The sequence below is a fragment of the Moschus berezovskii genome, chromosome 12 (genome assembly GCF_049115385.1).
Source record: "Moschus berezovskii isolate FMDL1 chromosome 12, NW_MosBer_1.0, whole genome shotgun sequence".
In the NCBI taxonomy this organism is placed as follows: Eukaryota; Metazoa; Chordata; class Mammalia; order Artiodactyla; family Moschidae; genus Moschus; species Moschus berezovskii.
This window is the reverse complement of record NC_142471.1, coordinates 81050990-81072502: the sequence shown is the minus strand read 5'-3', so window position 1 is coordinate 81072502 and position 21513 is coordinate 81050990. Positions and strand designations below refer to the sequence as shown.

Genomic DNA, 21513 nt, shown 5'->3' with positions numbered 1-21513 from the left:
AGATGGTATAGAATCTACCTTCAATGCACAAGACCCTGGTTCAATCCCTGGGTTAGGAAGATCCCCTGGAGAAGGAAATGGCAACCCACTCCAGTATCCTTGGACTTACCTGGTGGCTCAATAGTGGCCTATATCCAATGAGCTGCTGCTGCTAAGTCACTTCAGTTGTGTCCGACTCTATGTGACCCCATAGACGGCAGCCCACCAGGCTCCCTCGTCCCTGGGATTCTCCAGGCAAGAACACTGGAGTGGGTTGCCATTTCCTTCTCCAATGCATGAAAGTGAAAAGTGAAAGTGAAGTCGCTCAGTCACGTTCAACTGGTAGCGACCCCATGGACTGCAGCCTACCAGGCTCCTCCATCCATGGGATTTTCTAGGCAAGAGTACTGGAGTGGGGTGCCATTGCCTTCTCCTCCAATGAGCTGAGATGCCAGCATTTCCTAGTGTAATGTAGAAAAGGCATGCAAAAGCTTAGGGAGACAGGAATGCAGATCTGCGTGGGCCATGAGTACCCAAGCATATCTCCAGATGGGGTCCAGATGGCCATGTTCTCACTAAAGTATGAAGAAATATGAGGAGAGCATCCACATCATCAGAAATGTCTGTGGGGCTGTCCTCTTGAGGCTGAGGCTCAGACAGGAAGATACTGCCATCAAGATGGGTCCTATCAGGACAATAGAAACCATGGAATTCTCCAGGCAATAATACTGGAATGGATCGCCATTCCCTTCTCCAAGGGATCTTTCCAACTCAGAGGTTGAACTGGGGTCTCCTGCATTGGAGGTGGATTCTTAACCATCTGAACCACCAGGGAAGCCCTAATAGAAACCATACCATAGAGATGTCAGCAGAGGGAATTTAATATGGGAATTCATTACACTAATGTTAGAGGGCTGAGTGAGGAAGAAGGGTGAGTCTATGTGGTGTTCCAGAATTAATAACCCAGGTTGGGCCCTGGGAAGTGGGGCTCAGGCCTCTGAGAGAGGGCATTACTACGCTGCTGTTGCTGCCTCTGGGAAGCCTGGAGAAACTGTTTCTGGGAGAGCTTAAGTAATGCATGCATACTAAGTCACTTCAGTCTGTCCAACTTTGCGACCCCATGGACTGTAGCCCCCCGGGCTGCTATGTCCATGGGACTCTCCAGGTAACATACTGCAGTAGGTTGCCATGCCCTCCTCTAGGGCCGACATAATACAGAGGCCCAAACCAACTGCTGAGAACCCAATTCAACTTATATTCAGAGTACATCATGAGAAACGCTGGGCTGGAAGAAGCACAAGATGGAATCAAGATTGCCAGGAGAAATGTCAATAAACTCAGATCCCACTCTAGTATTCTTGCCTGGAGAATCCCAAGGACAGAGGAGCCTGGTGGGCTACAGTCCATGGGGTTGCAAAGAGTCGGACACGATTGAGCGACCTCACTCACTCACATGCAGACAACACTACCCTTATGGCAGAAAGCGAAGAGGAACTAAAAAGCCTCTTGATGAAAGTGAAAGAGGAGAGTGAAAAAGTTGGCTTAAAGCTCAACATTCAGAAAACTAAGATCATGGCATCTGGTCCCATCACTTCATGGGAAATAGATGGGGAAACAGTGGAAACAGTGGCTGACTTTATTTTGGGGGGCTCCAAAATCACTGCAGATGGTGACTGCAGTCATGAAATTAAAAGACGCTTGCTCCTTGGAAGGAAAGTTATGACCAACCTAGGTAGCATATTAGAAAGCAGAGACATTACTTTGCCAACCAAGGTCCGTCTAGTCAAGGCTATGGTTTTTCCCGTGGTCATGTATGGATGTGAGAGTTGGACTGTGAAGAAGCTGAACACCTAAGAATCGATGCCTTTGAACTGTGGTATTGGAGAAGACTCTTGCGAGTCCCTTGGACTGCAAGGAGATCCAACCAGTCTATCCTAACGGAGACCAGTCCTGGGTGTTCATTGGAAGGCCTGATGCTGAGGCTGAAACTCCAATACTTTGGCCACCTCATGTGAAGAGTTGACTCATTGGAAAAGACCCTGATGCTGGGAGGGATTGGGGGCAGGAAGAGAAGGGGACGACAGAGGATGAGATGGCTGATGGCATCACTGACTCGATGGACATGAGTTTGAGTAGATTCCGGGAGTTGGTGATGGACAGGGAAGCCTGGCGTGCTGCGATTCATGGGGTCGCAAAGAGTCAGACATGACTGAACGACTGAACTGAACTGATGTCTGGAACAGCAAGGAAACTCAAAGAAGTTCTTTCTCCCCTCTGGTTTCCCCGTCTCCTTCTTGAACCCTTGATTGACAAAACCTAGTAGAAAGCCAGCTAGTAAAGGAAAAAATATAATTTGTGGAATCCCAGCTTAGGATCCTAAAGAATAGAGAAGAGTGGATTTGAAAATGAAGGACCAGGTCTTCATCATCTGCACAGAACTCGCCTCATCCCCTCTACTTTAAAAAGCAAATTTCTCAAAGACACACACTTTCCCGGACTCCCCTTCCTTTGCCAAAGCCAGATAAAAGTGAAAGCAAAAGTGAAGTCGCTCAGTCATGTCCGACTCTTTGCTACCCCATGGACTGTAGCCTGCCAGGCTCCTCCGTCTATGGGATTCTTCCAGGCAAGGTACTAGAGTGGGTTGCCATTTCTTCCTCCAGGGAAAGCTAGATAGGGTATCAGTAAATATTGGTTGAGCATTACTATAATCCTGCAACACAGCACAATCCATTTTAGACCTCAGATCCTCATATTTATAAACACAGAGCTCAGTTATAGTGTTTTATGTATTTAGCTTTCCACTCTAAGCAGAATCATTTTGGAAAGTCACATCAGGAGAGCAGATCCCTGCCTTTGATATAAGGGGTATAGACTCTTGATGTTAGTGGTCTTGATGAACAGAAATGCTGAAGGCAGCTTAACTACTTCTGTAAAATACCTTTTTCTTTTAAAAAATAAATCTTTGTAAGATTTTATTATAATCATTGTAAGAGACAGGGATCAGCTCAGCTTCCATGGTGATGTGGGATTTCTGAAGAGTTTGCAGATTTTTTAAAAAATGTAATGCAGGGTCTGAGAAATTTGCAAGACCTTTCTAAAAATAACCTCAGAAATGGCAGAAAACTCAGCATTTATATCTACTTAGTGCCTGGCGTGATGCAGTCCATGGGGTCACAGAGAGTTGGACATGACTGACCAGCTGAACTGAACTGAATGTCTTTCTTATCCAAAAAAGGCAGATAGTGAGGATTTCAGTTTTAAGGCCTTATGGCACAGTTGAGTGACTGGTCACACAGCTCCCTGGAGGAAGGGCCAGAATACAATAGTCTTGCATCAGAAAGTATAGAAACGGCACACTGTATCATGAGGACGAAGAACTTTTCATAATGACCTTAAAACAGTGTTGATATTGAAATGCTCAGCCCAGAATTATCTATGTCAAACTAATTACACTTCCCTGGTCTTTTTCTTCCTACTGAAATAAAATTGATAATAAATGAGCAAAACACTACTTGGCAAGATATATATCAGCTTTTTCTTTGAAATACTCAGAACTCAATGAATATCAATTATATTAGAAACTGTGAATGAAAAGACTCCAACCACTAAGAATGGTGCGAATTTTATTTCAATGTCAAATTCCAAAGAAAAACACCCAGAAATTGCTATGCACATTCACATTTACAGCTTTTATTATTTTGGGGATGTGGTTTGGAACCCAAATTCCAATGAGTCATGTGCTCTTGCCAACAGTATTTTAAGGGAAAGACTTCCTTGAAACTGCATCACATTGGATCTTTTTAAGGAAAATGCAGGTCTTTGTAAAATAGAACCTGTTTATTGTCAAAGAGTCTAAGGTACATGGACTATTGGAGTAATGTTTATATCCTAAAAGGAGACGTTTTCTTCTCAACTTCCATTTCTGTTGGAACCCAACACCGATTCGACTCAAGAAGAAGATGTTCTATTTGCTAATAATCTCTAAAATGGAATTGATACGATGATTGCAGGACACTCTAGTAGCCAAGAAAGTTCACAGAACTGCTCTGCGACTTGCTACACTGTTGATAAGAGCAACAGGATAAAGAGATTTAAGAAGGAAAGTGTGTTTTAAACACAGAATAATAATATTTGAGGAATGACTAGTTTGTTTCCCTCTAGAAATCTCCTGTACATGAGTCTCTTGGGAAGTCTAATCAATTAAAACCCTACATGCTATTCTATTTGTGAGTGGAATGAAGCATACATTTCTCATGTTATTACATAAATGAATCTCATTTTCAGGGCTTTGAAATATACTATTACCCAGACTATAGCAAATGTGCGTGCCACCTCATCTTTCTGCATTATGATGAAATTGATTTTATGATTCTCATAAATTACAGGCCTGAGGCAGTAACAGACTTGAAGATGGTTTTGCTTTGTCTCCTCTAATCTCACAGGCTGCGTGTGTCACTTGCTCTTTTTCCTTTTTCTTTTTTCCTGAGCTGCAGATAGCTCTTCAAGTTTGCAATTCTTCTTATAGTTCTCAACTGAAAAATGTGCTTTGAAAAAGATTCATCTGTTAGACCCAGGATGTATTCTTGGCTTATTTAGATCCTCTAACCTGAATATTGGGTTTCCCTGGTGGCTCAATGGTAAAGAATCCACCTGCCAATGCAGGAGATGCAAGAAACATGAGTTTGATCCCTGGTTCAGGAAGATACCCTGGAGAAGGAAATGGCAACCCACTCCAGTATTCTTGCCTGGAAAATCCCTTGGATAGAGGAGCCTAGCAGGCTACAGTCCGTGGGGTCGCAGAGTCGGACACGACCGAGTATACACACACACCTTAAGAAGACAGAATGGGAAGGGAAATACAAGTCAGGTCTCCTCACCTTGTCCTGGCAGGTGTGATCCCTTGCCTGTCCACCTGCCTGCTAGACTGACCCTGGCCTTCAATTTCAGGAACAGATGGAGCTATGAGAACCTCGTGAAGGTTTGCAGATTCCATCTCCACACATATCCAGCACGTGGTTTCTGAATTCACCTGTTTGGTTTACATCAGCCCATTTAGTTCTTAGTTGGATATGCTTCGACCTGTGTCCCAGCCCAGCAGAGAATAAAGATATGTGGCCAAGGGAACATTGAATTCAAGCCAGGAGAAAGGTTTTGTTCTACAAATTTATTCAACCAAATCTCACCCCTAATGTTCAGATTATCTTTTAGCCTTAAATCTTTTGGTTTTAGTATTTCAGTTTTTTTGCCTTCTATGTAAATAATAGTTCTATAAAGAGATAAGTCAAATCAGAACTGCTAATTACTATTCAACAATCGAGAAAATATGGGCCCCCCGGTACAATTGGGGCTTTCCTCATAACTCGGTTAAAAAATCCTCCTGCAATGCAGGAGATCCCGGTTCAATTTCTGGGTCCAGAGGATCCCCTGGAGAAGGAAATGGCAACCCATTCCAGTATTCTTGCCTGGAAAATCCCATGGACAGAGGAGCTGGGCGCGCTGCAGTCCATAGGGTCGAGAGTTGGACACAGCTTAAGTGACTAAAGCACAAGGAACAATTACTTGGGCTGGTGCCTTATACCAACCGCAGAATGATGAAACAGTGGTGGTAAATATAACAGGATGCACAAGAGCTGTCTGTCAATTGCCGAGTTGCCTTTATCACTGTAACTTCTCAGAATGTCTGGCCTGTCTGTACTTACAAGTATGAATGTAATTCAGTCAACACTCGAGGTTGAGGTTTTTCCCTTTTGCTGATCTGCAACACCACTTCCTTCTCCCCGTGCTCTCACAGTGCTTGGGTGCTGTTTCTCTATCAGTGTTCCGGTGTGTACTTTATTTTTGTAAAAACACTGAACCAGGACTGTGACGTTTTGAGGGCAGAAAAGCTTCTTCCTATTTGTTTTCCTTCCATCTTAAAACTTGGTTCATGGGAAGCTCCCAGTATTTGTTGAATAAACCACATTATTGTTTTGGTTTGGTTTTAAACTACATGTAGGTATCCTATTTCTGATACATTTTTAGAAATGCTACTATAACACAAATAAAAACTCCTAATGCACACAAGTCAAACTGGAAAATTATATGAAACAGGCTTAATCTCTCTAACGTGGGTAGTGGGGTCTAGTTCCACTGAATTTAAAAAGCAGTCTCCTATGAGGCGAGGTGTATAGGCAACAACTTTCCTAATTGGCTTGAGACCAACCAAAACCTATTCTATTTCTTCTATGAAAACTTCAGCATCGAACTGTCATGCAGTGCTTTTGCATTTTTTTTTGAGATGAAGAGATAACAGCCTTTACTTGTTTACTCTAACAAAAATTTCAACCCTAACAATTTTATTTCTTTAAATTCCCTTGAGATAACTAGCATTCTAGATGGAACACTGCAAAATTCAGAACCAGGAGTTTGGACTGGGAATCTGCTGATGCATTCCTAAAACGCAGGTGTCTTTTGAAGAAGCTCATAATCAGGAGGTAACTTCGATTCTTCAATGCCTAAACCTTACCTCTCCTGCATCCTTAAACCTCTTCCCTTCTTTATAAAACTATTTTGAGAAACACTGGCTGAAAAGAACCATGGGTAGGTGGGATTAATAACTAGCTTTTGCTCTTTTTTCTCATTGGGCCATGTATTACACATTTCTTTCAGTTTCCAATCAAGGGACTTGGCAAATACTTGAATGGAATAAGCTTAGAGTCAAATTGTTTTAAATGTCAGTTAAAGAGAAGAGTTTTTATATGTTATAAATCTATTAAGAAATAATGCTTACAATGAATTACATTTCTTAGATTGCATAAACAATCCTTTCTTGAGGGAAGTGATTATGAAGGAGGGGGGTGGAAAATATAAAGCTCACCCAGGGGGATTTTTTTTAAGCTATACATTCTCCCTCCACAAATATTTTGATATATTTCTTTTTGTTCTCTCTCTGAAATCAATGCTGTAGTGAACCACTGACTGTTACGTGTTGTACCCTTTTGTATATTATGAGTTACAGTTTTGTATTTATCAGTGAATGAAATGTTTCCAATTAGAATTCTGCAAAAATATAAGACAATATTTTGTTTAAATTACATTATTTATTTTTAATTATCCCTCTTAGTCCTGCATGCATTGTTAGCACAAAAATTTGATTACAACCTCCACTGAAGAGATAGTAGGAGACAATCACCATCTGAAGAGTTTATTCAGAGACGACCGACCTAGAATTCCAGGCCATCATAACACTGTCAGTAACCTATACGATGCTCAATAGAAAAATTTACCAAATATCCTTTGTTTAATGTAAACAAGGCAGGAAGCAAAACAGGTATTATAGTAACACTATTTTACAGGGCCCAGAAATATGATTACCGACCATGTTTTAACACATCAAGTGTCACAATGACATGCATATTTTGATTAATTGTACAATCCAAAATATAATTACCATATAAATTGTGGTTTTAGCAATTCACTGTAACTTCTGTCAATACTTATAAACTTCATAATTAAATGGTAATTGTATATTAATGCAATAATTTATGGAAATATGTTACCATGAATTATGAAGTAATTCCATAATTTGTGCCCCGTAAAATTAAGTGTAATAATCTTTACACCAGCAACAGTGTAAGCAAGCTAAGGATTTTGGTCCTCATAGATATATACACAGATATATATACAGATATACACATACAATAATGTACAATTAAACCAAAAAGCTATGAATTCACTCACAGCTTATATATTGCACAGACAGATACATTATGAGAACATTACAGAGTTAGAATGTGAGTACTACAATGATAATTGGCTGGCTAAGGACAAATCTTGAGTTCTATCAAGTAAAGAATGTGGCTCATTACTAAAAAAAAAAAAAGCCAAAGACTATACTGTTAAGAGAGAAAGTTTAAAAAAGAATGTTATACCCATACACCAATGTGAAGCAAGACTAAAATTCAGTTGGGAACTTGTTATGGCAAGCGATCCCTAGGGTGGTACTGCCCACCCTCCCCCAACGCAGTGTGCACGCCACTGTTCTGCACGTGCTAAGGAATAGAAACAGTCAACTTCTAAAAGCATGAATATGGCTAGTCATGTAGGACAATGTTTCACCAACAAATCAAACTCACTGTGAGAACTTGTGCTGGCTCTAGGTCTAAACGAAAAAGAAAAAGAAAACAAAGACAGAAACCAACTTAAAAGATAAACAAACTATATCTTAAGCTTTAGCTGATTACAAATCAAAGTCATTATAATAATTTAGGAAAATAATTATCTTTTAAGAAGCAGCATACACACACACACACACACACACACACAAATAGGAGTTAAAGCTTTTCTGAGCTTGGTTTCATGGATTTGCCGAAAGGTCCCATTGTGAAATCAAGGATAAAATAGTATTTGGCTTTCGAGGTAACATTGCCATTACACTTATTGAACTCTATGAAAACATTAAGAAATATCTAATATCTCTTAATGTTCTATTTTAAATACACCTACATCAAAGTAGACTACAACTACATCTAAAAATAAAGATGTTGCAGTGTTCCTTGCATCAATAAATACAGCAAAAATAATAATATGCCTTCCCATGGTTAAAAATCATTTAAAGAAAAACATGCACAAAGTATCTATCTCCCACTTATTTCTTCATTATTTCGCTTAATAAATCTCCCAGAGTGAGCTAACAAAGATTTGCACTGATTTTAGAAATTTAACTTTTTTGTCGTTTTTAACAGTGGTAAGCATTCTAGAGCCAAGAAAAGTCATAATTTTTTGACATCTTGTTCTTAATAAATAGCAAAAACTAACTACAAAATAAATCAGAAAAACAAATACAACAAAATCAGCAGTAGGTGTAAAACATGCTTCTACACACATGCTGTAGGGTGTAGAGATGCAAATACGCTAAACAAAACAAGTTCTCTCAAGGGGCAGTTTGGTTCCTTTCAGGCTGGAAGGCTCGCTAGACTGCTGCTCCCACAAACGTCAGTAAATGGGAAGGGAAGGAGCAAAGTGCTGCTGCTTAACACATCAACCGAAAAAACAAAACAAAAACCCAAGAAAGCTCAAAAGCACATGTGAGTAATAAGCATCACTTAAAGGAATCATAGAAAGTGGGTCAGCAAACACCATTGTGTAAACCAAGGACAAGCGTGCTGTGCACAGCGCAGCCAACTACCCACACCACTCCTTCCTGCACCCACGCCCACAGATACCACTTTACCCAAGTTCTTTCATATGTAAACAGGACAGATTGGTTGGCTTGCTTTTAAATCTCTTTAGAATGATTTAAAACAAAAGGCTGAGAAAAAAAATTGTAAACATTCAGGAGGCCATCGGCATTTGGATTGCTGCCACCTCTACTACAATGAGTTTCAATACGAAAATCAAATTACAAAGCAAGTTTCAGAGAGGGATGGAGAGACAGAAAAAAAGAAAAGGGTTTCAACCCAATACATGTTAATCAGCTTAAAAAATACTATTTTAGTAAACAATACCAATGGGGAGCACAAATTCAACGTTGTTGCAAAAATGACAAAGTTTAAATTAACGGGGACCCATACATGAAAATCACTAACTGGCTATGTGCACAAAAGTGTAAAAGAACGTTTCTTTAAAAAATATATATATATATTAATCAAGAATTCATCATATTAAACTGTTCTTCCTAGAAAAGCTGAAGAAAGTTAATGGAGCTCTACACATTTTTATCTTCTATTATTAATTCATTTGATAGTTCCTAAATTGTATTTTTTTCTCACTTATAGTTTTTTTTTTAATATTTTGTTTGATAAGAATTCTGACCTTAAAAAGTTATAAAATTAGGGTTTTGGTTTTTTTTTTTTTTTTTGCTACTTGTTAATCCAAAAGAATGTAAGCACTTGAGTCCCAAAGAATGTCAAAAGGCCTTGCTACCTAAAAGGATATTAGATTAACAGAAGTATCATCAAAGTTATGACATCAGAAATTCTGCAGCTTTTCACACAGGCATTAAAAATGCTTATTTCCTGAAGTTCCTTTGATTGTATCCTGGATTCAAGGACGTGCAACTTTATATACAGAACCATTATGATAAAGCCAGTGAAAACAACATCACACGACACTGTACTGAGAGTGTCCACTCAGTGGGTTCTGAATGGTTCTGTCCAGTTTACAGCAATGCTTCATTTAAAAAGGCTTTTTATTGTCATGTGACTGGGTGGAACTGAGGCTTTTTTGATGAAATGTACATGATAGTTCTGTTCCCTTGATTACTTGAAAGATGCTGTTTAGGGTGTGGAGGCTGCATGGTATTTCACAAAGGCGATTGCCGCCAGCTCCTTACAGAACTCTTCCAGCACAATCACACCCTCCAACAAAGTGATGTGGTCAATCCTAGGAAGGGAAAGCAGGCAATTAATCAATTCAGGGTATTAACAGATCATCAAAAGAAGGCAAAGCTTTAGACAAACAATGTGAGAAACACTGACTTACACAGGTCCTTCAGGTTCCAGACCAAGTAATCGCTTTCTGACTAGTAGAAGCTTGGGAGTAAAGTCTTGAATACGCTGGATTCGAACCATGAGGTCTCCTACAACCTGCATCACAGGGATGAAAGGGGCTCAGTTCCTGAAAACTCCATGGAGGATTTTCAGGATTAAAAAAAAAAATTCCATTTCCTATTACTAAATGAAGACTGTCACTTTTCACTATTCACGTAACAATCCTGGATAAAGGACCCACAGCTATCCCTTAAAATACAAGAGTTACATGTATCATTTAAGAGAATGAATCTTCCTTTTTTCTCCATATTCTGCAGTAAAATAATTCTAAACAGAAAATACATGATATTTTTCCTTTTTTTTTAAAATTTTTTGTTTAATGACTGGAAATCTTTATTCCTTCAGAAAATATTAACATTATTTATTGAATGTCACCACCTGTTTGGTGATTTACTAGGTAACCACTCAAGGTATTTTATTAAGTAAGCACTCAAATTATTTTTATTTAACAAAAGTAAAAAGACTTTTCATGTTGGAATTGTTTCATTATGAATTAAAAACTTAGAAAAACATTCTCAATTAATATCTTCCCTAAATTTAAATCAATCAAATGACAAATAATACTAAGCTAAGCACCGTCATTACCTTTAAAATCTAAGTTTTCTGAAAGTTTTACTTTTCAATCAATATTAATATGATCTGGGTCACACTATTAACTGCCACTCAAACTTTATGTTTAAAAGAGAAATATTCTTTGTTAAAGAGCAGATTAACAACACGTTTTCCATGTTCTTATAAAAAACAAGATTCTGATATGCATAATGAATCTAAATCAAAAATCCACACATGGTAGCGGAAATTCTGTCAACTTTCAGCCTAATACAACATAAATCCACAGTTATTTTGCATAAACAATTCAAAATTTAAGTTTATAATGGAAATGTCAACAAGTCTTAACTACAACATTACTGCTGATGGGTTCCACTATAGTTCACCCAGGCACAGCAGATGTGCACATCTGATAGACAGACTGCTTAGAAAATTAAAGCTATCAGAGCTATAAATTAGGAATACATAAATATGAACACAGCAATGCCAAAGCATTAGAGTGGTTAAAGAAAAAAAAAAAAAGATGTGATGTAAACACAACTGATAGTTTTCTCTGTAAGCCACTTTCCACTGATTTATAAAGCTATGGTTTTATAATTCTTTTAAAAAGAACAATGTTTCCACATTGCTACATGCAGTGATTTCATTGTACGTTCTTGACTACAATGCAATCTTCAATCTTCTTACACAGCTTGACATAGCCCATCAGGATTTATTCAGAAAGTCAGCTTGTCATATTTTCAGCAGCCTTTAAGGCTTCTGTGGCCTTGCAAAGTTCCTTAATAACTGATGATAAAGCTTCTGGGTTAATTCCTTGTTCACAAAGCCGCACACATATAGACAGAGTTTCCATATCTAATCTAGTATTCAAAATTCTTAAAATCTCAAGTAGGATGTCCATGGTCTCCCTCACCGCATTCAGATTCGCTGCCGCCGCCACCGACCCAGCACCACTGCTGCTAGCCATGGCCTCATGATATTTTTCATCACTGTTGTTGTTTAGTGGCTCAGTCACGTCTGACTCTTTGCGACCCCACAGACTGCAGCACACCAGGCTTCCCTGTCCCTCACCATCTCCTGGAGCTTGCTCGTACTCATGTCCATTGAGTTGGTGATGCCAACCACCCATCTCGTCCTCTGTCGTCTCCTTCTCCTCCTGCCTTCAATCTTTCCCAGCATCAGGGTCTTTTCTAATGAGTCAGCCCTTTAGATATTTTTATTACATGACACTAATTACATACAATGTTATTAAGATGCTAATTGGTCAGGTTGATCAATCCTGGAGAATATAACAAAACTGAGAACTCACCCTGACGATTACAGAGAATAGAGATCTACAGCCAGAAGCAAGGTTCACATAAGGGTCCAAGAGGTACTCATGTATGTGTGGATGAGGGAAGAGAGAAAGTCTAGATAACACCGACGTTACTTGTAAGTTGACATCATATGGCTACAGAGAGGGAGAGAGCAAAAAGATATTTGACATTATCTTTATTTATATACCTGAGCACTGAATTTACCATTTCAATTTGTCTTTTCAAGAAAAAACAATCTACCATGTTAATCCTTCTCTATATGCTCTTCTACAATGACAGTATCTGTAACTAAATTAGCTCTAGCTCTTACCATCTCAAAGTGCATACATCACAGTCCTGAAACTTTAAAACCAGAAAAGCATGCACATAAACATATAGGAAAAATAAACATATAACACTGACAGAATGTCTCTGCTTTTTGCAGGTTTTTTAAGTTAGTAAGATAGTTCAAGAGGTCATCAAAACCCAAAAAGACTTATATACTACAAACAATAGAAGGCACGTTAAATATTAGACAAAGAAAAAAAGGGAAGGTATTAAATTTTTTTAAGTAATCTAATTTTAGAAATGACAATCCTTGTTTTAAATTATTCAACTGCTGCCAATTATCAAAAGCATATATACAATAAAGTCATATATATCACAGAACCTTGTCAACAGAGTAAAAGTACTCTGAAATAAGAGTTATTAGAAATAACTACCACAAGCCTTAATAGTGAACTAGAACTTAAAAAGTCACGATTACAGAAAGGATCACCATCTTTACTGAGCAAGAACATTAACTCTTTCAAAACAATGACCATATATCTGTGTAAAGTTCCTCATACACATTTTGTATTACAGTATTACTATTTTACTAGTTTCTTATACTTAATCTGTTTATTCCTCATAGAAAGCAGCTTGGAGGTACTTTACAGAGTATGTGTCAAAATCAAAGCAAGACGCGTGCTATACAAAAAGAGTTGCTATTATTGTGCCTAGAACTTTCAACAGAAATCTCTCATCGCTTCCATTTTTCTTCTTCTAAGCAGTCAGAGGCAACTGAGTGGCTGAAACAAAACTGACTTCGGTGAGAAGGCTGTAAAGAGCCTCAGTGACTGCATGAATGAGAAACGGATGCTGCAGCAGGAGGAAGGGGAAAGTGATTCAGGACCAAGATAACAGTAACCAGAAATGGTAACCAGAATGGTTTACCCTCATTCACTGAGGAGCTTTTAAGCTCTTGATCATAATGAATACCAACTAAGAAGTGAATATTTGGTATTCAAAGGATGACCAATGCTTGAGCATGTGCAGAAGATATCAAAGATACTGTTATATGAATAAAAATTCAAGTCCTGTGCTAAAGTCCAATTTCAGTCTTTATTGCTTACTACTAGATTCATGAACACAGATTTTCTGAAAGAAGTAAAACTTCCCCTAAGTCACTCTTACTTAAAATCTAGCCTTACGCAAGATAAATGAAAGCAGAAACAACTCCCATTAAAGGATAGATTGAAGGGCATCTTTTCCTATTTGATAATATTGGCGACAGAATAGCCTTCTCCCAGATTCAATTCAAAACAATGAATTCACATTAAATTGCATTTTAGAAACAAAGGAAACACTTTTAAAAACCTTTAAGAAGAATACAGTTGGTAAAAAAAAATGTGGACAAAATCATTTAAAATATAACTTAAGTACAGTATTGTATATGACTTCATTTCAGGTGGTTCAGATTTTTAGGTCACTAAATTCCACCATTTATAGGTGCTTTAAGTAAATAAACTGACAAAATTTGGCTTTTAACAATGATACACTACTACTTAACTTTCTCTATATGGTGTTACTTTGATTTTAAGCTTTTTGAAACAAGAAGCTATATCTTTGGTTGTTTAAGAAACTTAAGGCTGACTCAGATTATATTTTAATGTTGTGAAAATGAAAATAAAATTCAGCTAGATAGAAACTGTTCCATCACACTCTGAAATGGTTTCTACTTCATATTGGTAATAATTTTAAACGAAGCTGGCTTTTTAGGGGATTCTTAACTGTTTGCATCTATTATTTTGATTATGTTGTACTTTATAGAGTGTTCACCTGAAATCAAAGTTAACTAGATTTTTCTGACATGTTAAATGGACTTGGCCCATTTTTTTAATAAGCTCACCCTAAATACAAGGTCTGAATTTTAGGACAATGAACTTTGACTTAGATGTCACCCGCTAACTCAATCTCAACTCTTTTACTAAAAGCCAAATATGTGGATGGGGCTTCCCTGGTGGCTCAGAGGTTAACACGTCTGCCTCCAATGCGGGAGACCTGGGTTCGATCCCTGGGTCGGGAAGATCCCCTGGAGAAGGAAACGATAACCCACTCCAGTATTCTTGCCTGGAGAATCCCATGGATGGAGAAGCCTGGTAGGCTACAGTCCATGGGGTCGCAAAGAGTCGGACACGACTGAGCGACTGAACAGAACAGAACAGAAATATGTGGATGGCCAAATTATAAGAATTTATCCATCTTAACAACTTGGTAATGTCTGAAATTTCTTATAACACCTGCATTTAACAAGATTTTATATTTTTAAAAGCAATTTAAATTACTTCCCCCCGCCCATAGTCCTTTTAAGCAAATCAAGTAACGTCAACTTCACTTTAACAATAAGAAAATGTGAGAAACAGCTAACTTGAGTTGTCCAAATTAAATCTTTTCCCTTTGAACTTGGGTTTCCCCACATTTTTCCTGGTATTCTTTACATTCTGCTGTGGACCTTAGCATTTTACTATCTTTTTAAAATCACTACAGTTAAAAACAATACTAAACACACTGTATTTTTCAAAAATTAAGGCTGTGACAACACAACAGTGTCATGAATACCTGATGTCATAACTTCTCAATTATACATGCAGAAATCAGCTACTTTATTATTAATTATCCATAATAATGTTTAATCCCAGCCTGGTTAGCCTGATACTATTAAGGGTATCTATGTACTGTGAGGAGAAGGCGATGGCAAGCCACTCCAGTACTGTTGCCTGGAAAATCCCATGGACAGAGGAGCCTGGTAGGCTGCAGTCCATGGGGTCCCTAAGAGTCGGACACGACTGAGCAACTTCACTTTCACTTTTCACTTTCACACACTGGAGAAGGAAATGGCAACCCACTCCAGTGTTCTTGCCTGGAGAATCCCAGGGATGGGGGAGCCTGGTGGGCTGCTGTCTCTGGGGTCACACAGAGTCGGACACGACTGAAATGACTTAGCAGCAGCAGTAGCAGCATGTACTATGAACATACAAGCAAACATCATCTTTAGCAAAAGCAGTTAGAAACAAGAGAAAATGAAATTAAACCAAGCACGTTAGACCCACCAAAACTTATGATTGTCTTTGAGATCTGATTATAAAGTCCTTATTTGAAAAGGCTTGGGAAATAAAGGTTTTTAAAGACAGAAGCCTTGAGGCTAGGCTCCACAGTTCACTCACTAAGTCACATTAACTAAAACTAAGGATTTGTTGTTTATACAATAACACAGGGAGCTGTCCCGCCTGTCACTCAGGGTTCCAGGAAGAGTGAGTGGGACACTGTCTGAACTGTTGCTGCACTGGTGAAAGGAAAAGGACTGCAGACGTTTCAGGATGGTCCATCTCCAGTGCATCCTTTGCGTCACTGCTCCACAGATGGAAGGGAAAAACGCTCAAGTGTGATGGGGATTCCAAGGGGATCTTTCCACTCAATTCCGAAACTACTTTTTAATATTTAGATTCCTTCTGAGTGCTTTTGGTCAACATTTCTGAAGATTACTGACTTGATACTGGTTGTTGATGTCTCCTGGGTGTTTTGTTTAATCAGATTCAAACAGCCTAGAGAGCCAGCACAAAGATACAAACCTCTGGGAGGTTTCCTGTACACCTCCCCACCAGCTGAGGGGGGGTGCTACACAGCCATGATGTACAGCACAATACCCACAGCAAAAGGGAAAGTCCCTTCAGTCCTGTCTGACTGTGATTCCATGGGCTGTAGCCCACCAGGCTCCTCTGTCCATGGGAGTTTCCAGGCAAGAATACTGGAGTGGGGTGTCATTCCCTTCTCTATGGGATCTTCCCAAATCAGGGATTGAACCCGAATACTTTGGTTGTTAAGTATTAAATATCAATCAACAAAAAATGAAACAGCAGAAATTCAGGACATGTTGTTAGGATGTTAAAAGAAATCCTTCGTTTCAGTTGACGTGACTTAGTGTGTGAACTCTGGAGCCTAGCCTCAAGCCTTCCGTCTTTAAAAACTTTGACTTCCCAGGCCTTTTCAGATACGAGCATTATAATCAGATCGCAAAGATAATCATAAGTTCTGGTGGGTCCAACATGCTTGTTTTAATTTCATTTTCTCTCTTTTCTAACTGCTTTTGCTAAAAACGATGTTTGCTTGTATGTTCATAGTACATCAGTTCAGTTCAGTTCAGTTCAGTCACTCAGTCGTGTCCGACTCTCCGCAACCCCATGAATCACAGCACACCAGGCCTCCCTGTCCATCACCAACTCCCGGAGTACACTCAAACTCATGTCCACAGAGTCGGTGATGCCATCCAGCCATCTCATTCTCGGTCGTCCCCTTCTCCTCCCGCCCCCAACCTTTCCCAGCATCAGAGTCTTTTCCAGTGAGTCAACTTGTCGCATGAGGTGGCCAAAGTATTGCAGTTTCAGCTTTAGCATCAGTCCCTCCAATGAACATCCAGGATTGATCTCCTTTAGAATAGACTGGTTGGATCTCCTTGCAGTATAAGGGCCTCTCAAGAGTCTTCTCCAACACCACAGTTCAAAAGCATCAATTCTTCGGCGATCAGCTTTCTTCACAGTCCAACTCTCACATCCATACATGACCACAGGAAAAACCATTGCATAGTACATAGATACCCCTAATAGTATCAGGCTAACCAGGCTGGGATTAAACATTATTATGGATAATTAATAATAAAACAGCTAATTTCTGCATGTATAATTGAGAAGTTATAACATCTGGTATTCATGACACTGTTGTGTTGTCAGTCTTAATTTTTGAAAAATATAATGTGTTTAGTATTATATTTTAAAGTAAAAAAGGACTTGACTATGTCTTTATTGATTATTATCAGGAACAGGGCTGACTGAAGTCAACCCAGTGAAATACTTTATTATCATTTCTTTATTTGGCTTTCTGGTTATTGAAGACAGCCTGATTGTACAATAAATTTCTTTTGTAACTCCCTATGCTCGTATAAATATTTAACTAAAATGCTAAAAAAAAAAAAGTACTTTAATATAGGATTTCAAATTAATTCTAAATTGGCAGTTTTCATGCTGAGGCAAGTTTAATGCCACATAGTTTCAAGTGTCCATATCAACGTATAAAACATTTCAAAGCTCTATCTTTACTCTATATGTCAGGGACAGAGGGAGGGAGGACTCAAGTTCAGTTCTCCTGATAGTCGGTGAGAGAGACACAGCGGCGTATCAGCTGCGGTGATTTTTACTTCCCTTGAAATAAGTAAATTGACTTTTTATATTTCATTTCCCCTTATGGAATATGAATATCATTAACAAATTCTTTGTCTGAAGAAGCAGGTTCATCTAATACTGTTCTGTAATTTTAGCAAGACCAGAGCACTCAAGATTTGGTTTGAAATGACATTTAAAGCCTTCTGTACTCAACCTAACAAGTTTCACTCTATCTGTATCTGTACTAACCAAAAGGCTTTCTAGGAAAGCACTCTGATGCTGATGCTAAGTCGCTTCAGTTGTGTCCGACTCTGTGCGACCCCATAGACAGTAGCCCATCTGCTGCTGCTGCTAAGTCACTTCAGTCGTGTCCAACTCTGTGTGACCCCATAGACGGAAGCCCACCAGGCTCCCCCATCGCCAGGATTCTCCAGGCAAGAACACTGGAGTGGGTTGCCATTTCCTTCTCCAATGTGTGAAAGTGAAAAGTGAAAGTGAAGTCGCTCAGTCGTGTCCGACCCCTAGCGACCCCACGGACTGCAGCCTACCAGGCTCCTCCATCCATGGGATTTTCTAGGCAAGAGTACTGGAGTGGCTTGCCATTGCCTTCTCCGGTAGCCCATCTAGTCACTGCCAAAAGGTGTTAAGACTACTGTTAATAAGACAATGGCCTACAGCAAGAAGTAAACACACAAATCTGTAACACTTGTCAGGCCAGGTCAAAGTTTTAACATAATGAATGCATCAGAAACCCACCAATTGTTGGCAATCAAGCTTTATGAAAAAGTCATCTGGTGGAAAAAAGAAAACAGTAAAACCATGGAAGACGTAAACTAAGCTGTAAACAGAACCCACAGTGAATGGTAATAAAATAATATGAAATTAATATTTTAAAATTCATTACCTGATCAAGAATTCTTCCCATCCTGTCAAATAAGACTTTCAAAAAATGACCTTCAAAGAAAGCTGCTTCTAAATTGCACCTTTCCAATGCTTTTGGAGAGCCAGGCCACTCCCATCTTAAGCAGATAGCACAGTAATCCCGGAACTGCGGAGAAAGCATTTTACTCATTAAAGAAGAACTGAGAGAAAACAGATTGAGATTAAATAGAAACAATTTCCCCGAATAAGCATAACAATCCACTCAAATGCTGAGTGTCTGCTAAGTGTCAGGTGCCACGGGAGACGGGAGAAGATGGCACAGGTAAGGTTACAGCCATCAGTTCCAACATGCTGGTGGGAAAGCAGGCAGATTCTAACTCTACCCAAGCGCCCCTCGCACTGCTGGGGCAAGCATAAGCTCTTCCCTTTGGAGGATGTCAACCCTTTCCTTATTCTCATCACAGATTTAGACTATTTAGAAAGCAAAGTAAGTCTTAGCCACATTTCCCAATCTACTCTCAAATGTCACATGTCCTGTACAAAATAAATGAAATATAATAAGTGAACAGATGCATGTCATCTGAGAAGGCAAACTTGACTTTGCTGCCATGTGCTTACCCAGGCATGTTGCTGTGACTATTATGACAGGAAGAAACAGGGCTGCTGCAAGTACAGTCTGAAAGCTGTTCACTACCATCGCGATGAGATAAGCACAAAAACGGACAGCCAGTTTAGAAACTTCTCTTTCAATTTCACTGAGTACATTTTATGTCTGTTCAATCTAGTAAAATAACTGGGGCTTGTATTTAGTGTTTTTTCATTTTTCTGGCATTTCATTTTTATATTTTACAAAAGCATTGGTCTGCGACAGGTTAAAAGTAAGTGGAAACTGGCCCTGACTATACATTTTATCAGTAAGGAACACCACAATATGGATTTTTGTAAGCACAAGAATATCTCTTATAAAAAAAATAAAATTTAAAAGTCTTCCCTGACATGTAATTTACTGGAATTAAAAAAAAGAAATTTGGAGCATAGTTTTCTTTCATATTCTTTTCCTTTTCACATTCTCCTTATTAAATAAAGCAAAATTACTTTGACATCTTAGTTTACAAATTAGCTGAGATTAAAACATATTTTTACTACAAAGCACTAGCTTCAACTTTTAAAAGAAAAACATATTTAAAATGATTAAAAACCCAACTTCTTCAATATCTCGTGAGTTTTAAACTATTTCTTTCAATAGACAATTTTCTTTATAAAACCACATCCCAATATTTAATAAAGGATTTTTATATTAAAATTTTTGAATTTCTGAGCTAGAAAGTAAGTCTAAATTTTTTCTATTCTTTTTTTTCTCTTTTCAAATATTCCTAAAACAATTTTAACTGTTATCAGAATGTGGAAATAAAACTTTTCAGAGAGAATTACAGTAGTTTAAAAATCCAGTCGGTACTACTGAGGTTGGGGCCGCTTTCATTGTCTCTATTTTATTGTCACATGAATGTATTTGGTACCCTGGTACTCTAGTTAGTCACATAGTAATGGGGACTTGAATTTGGGCTTAAAGCATCATGAATTAACTGTAAGGGCACGCAAGTTAATTATCAATAAAAGCACACTTCCACCCAAAAGATTTGAAAGAAAATTAAATGCATATTTTTCTGATGTGAGGCATTTCAAAACTTTGGAATTTGGTAAAATGTAAAATGCTACAGGGGGCTTCCCTGGTGACTCGGCAGTAAAGAATCTGCCTGCAGTGCAGGAGATATGGGTTCAACCCCTGGGTCGGGAAGGTCCTTTGGAGAAGGAAATGGTTACCGACTCCAGTATTCTTGCCTGGGAAACCCCATGGACAGAGGAGCCTGGTGGACTACAGTCCATGGGGCTAGAGAAACTGAGCACACACAATGCTGCAGAGGGAAAAGATGATTCTCTCGAAGTCCATTTAATAAATAAGAGGAGACGGTTGAGAAAGTGGTTTCAGGGAGGTGGAAAGCTGGGATGCAGAGGATGAAGAGGCAGTCCATGGGAATTACAGTGGGGAAGAGGGGAGGAAACAGCCTGTGGGTTGGGAGTAATGCTAGAATCATTTAAAAGTCATGGTTTAGATCAGCAGGGAGAAGGAGCTAGGAAAGAAATAACTTCAAGGACAGAAAGAAAAGGAAGAAAAGGGGTGGGTGTTGGGGGGCGAAGAAGCATAGAGAAATCTTGGGACAGAGACACACACTCAATGAAAGGCAGTCAGGTCACTGACAGAAAGTTCAAGAGGTTAAGAACGGAATTCAGGTCGTGCAGATAAAGGGGAACCTCTCGAGAAATAACTATGGCCCAAGTGACGAGGGCTGTGTCTGTGCATCTTATTAGCTCTCACGTCAAATCACTTCACCTACCTGCCTGTGAGCATCTCGGAGGTAGGTGTCGTATCCAGTGCCCTCCACGTGGTAGGACGATTTTGCTTCATCTGGGACCAGACAGAGAAAACTTAAAGGGAAAACAGCTACAATCAGTAACATAGATACTCTCACAATTCACTATCTCTAGTGTATTAAAATATCTAGCAGTATCTTCAGTTTAGCCAAGTATTAATGCAGATGGAAACTTGAAAAGTATTTATCTTGAATCAGTCCTACAATTTACTGATTAAATACTATCATTATTTTAAAAGTTTTCTTTGAAAATTGCTCATTCCACTTAAAGTAGAAATCAAGCAGAAGGTGACTTGACTCTTTCTACATTACAGGGCAATGACAGAGAGCCCTGATGTTTGTTAGTGTCAGGAAACTGGCTTTTAAGTTACAGAAC

At 38.8% G+C, this 21513-nt stretch overlaps 1 protein-coding gene and 1 pseudogene across 2 annotated transcripts in view; both read right to left on the bottom strand.

The window, feature by feature from the left end:
* Positions 1-7036: 7036 nt before the first annotated feature.
* Positions 7037-21513, bottom strand: part of FHIP2A (FHF complex subunit HOOK interacting protein 2A) — a 40892-nt gene continuing 26415 nt past the window's right edge. For both annotated transcript variants that reach the window (XM_055424576.2, XM_055424577.2), the window contains exons 13-17: positions 21102-21192; positions 18731-18874; positions 12367-12507; positions 10441-10544; positions 7037-10341 (exon numbers count right to left, since the gene is read on the bottom strand). In XM_055424576.2, coding sequence (XP_055280551.1) covers positions 10236-10341; positions 10441-10544; positions 12367-12507; positions 18731-18874; positions 21102-21192 — 586 coding nt within the window. In that variant the 3' untranslated portion in view covers positions 7037-10235. The remainder of the gene's footprint in view (positions 10342-10440; positions 10545-12366; positions 12508-18730; positions 18875-21101; positions 21193-21513) is intronic.
* Positions 10569-12351, bottom strand: LOC148776032 (mitotic-spindle organizing protein 1 pseudogene; annotated as a pseudogene).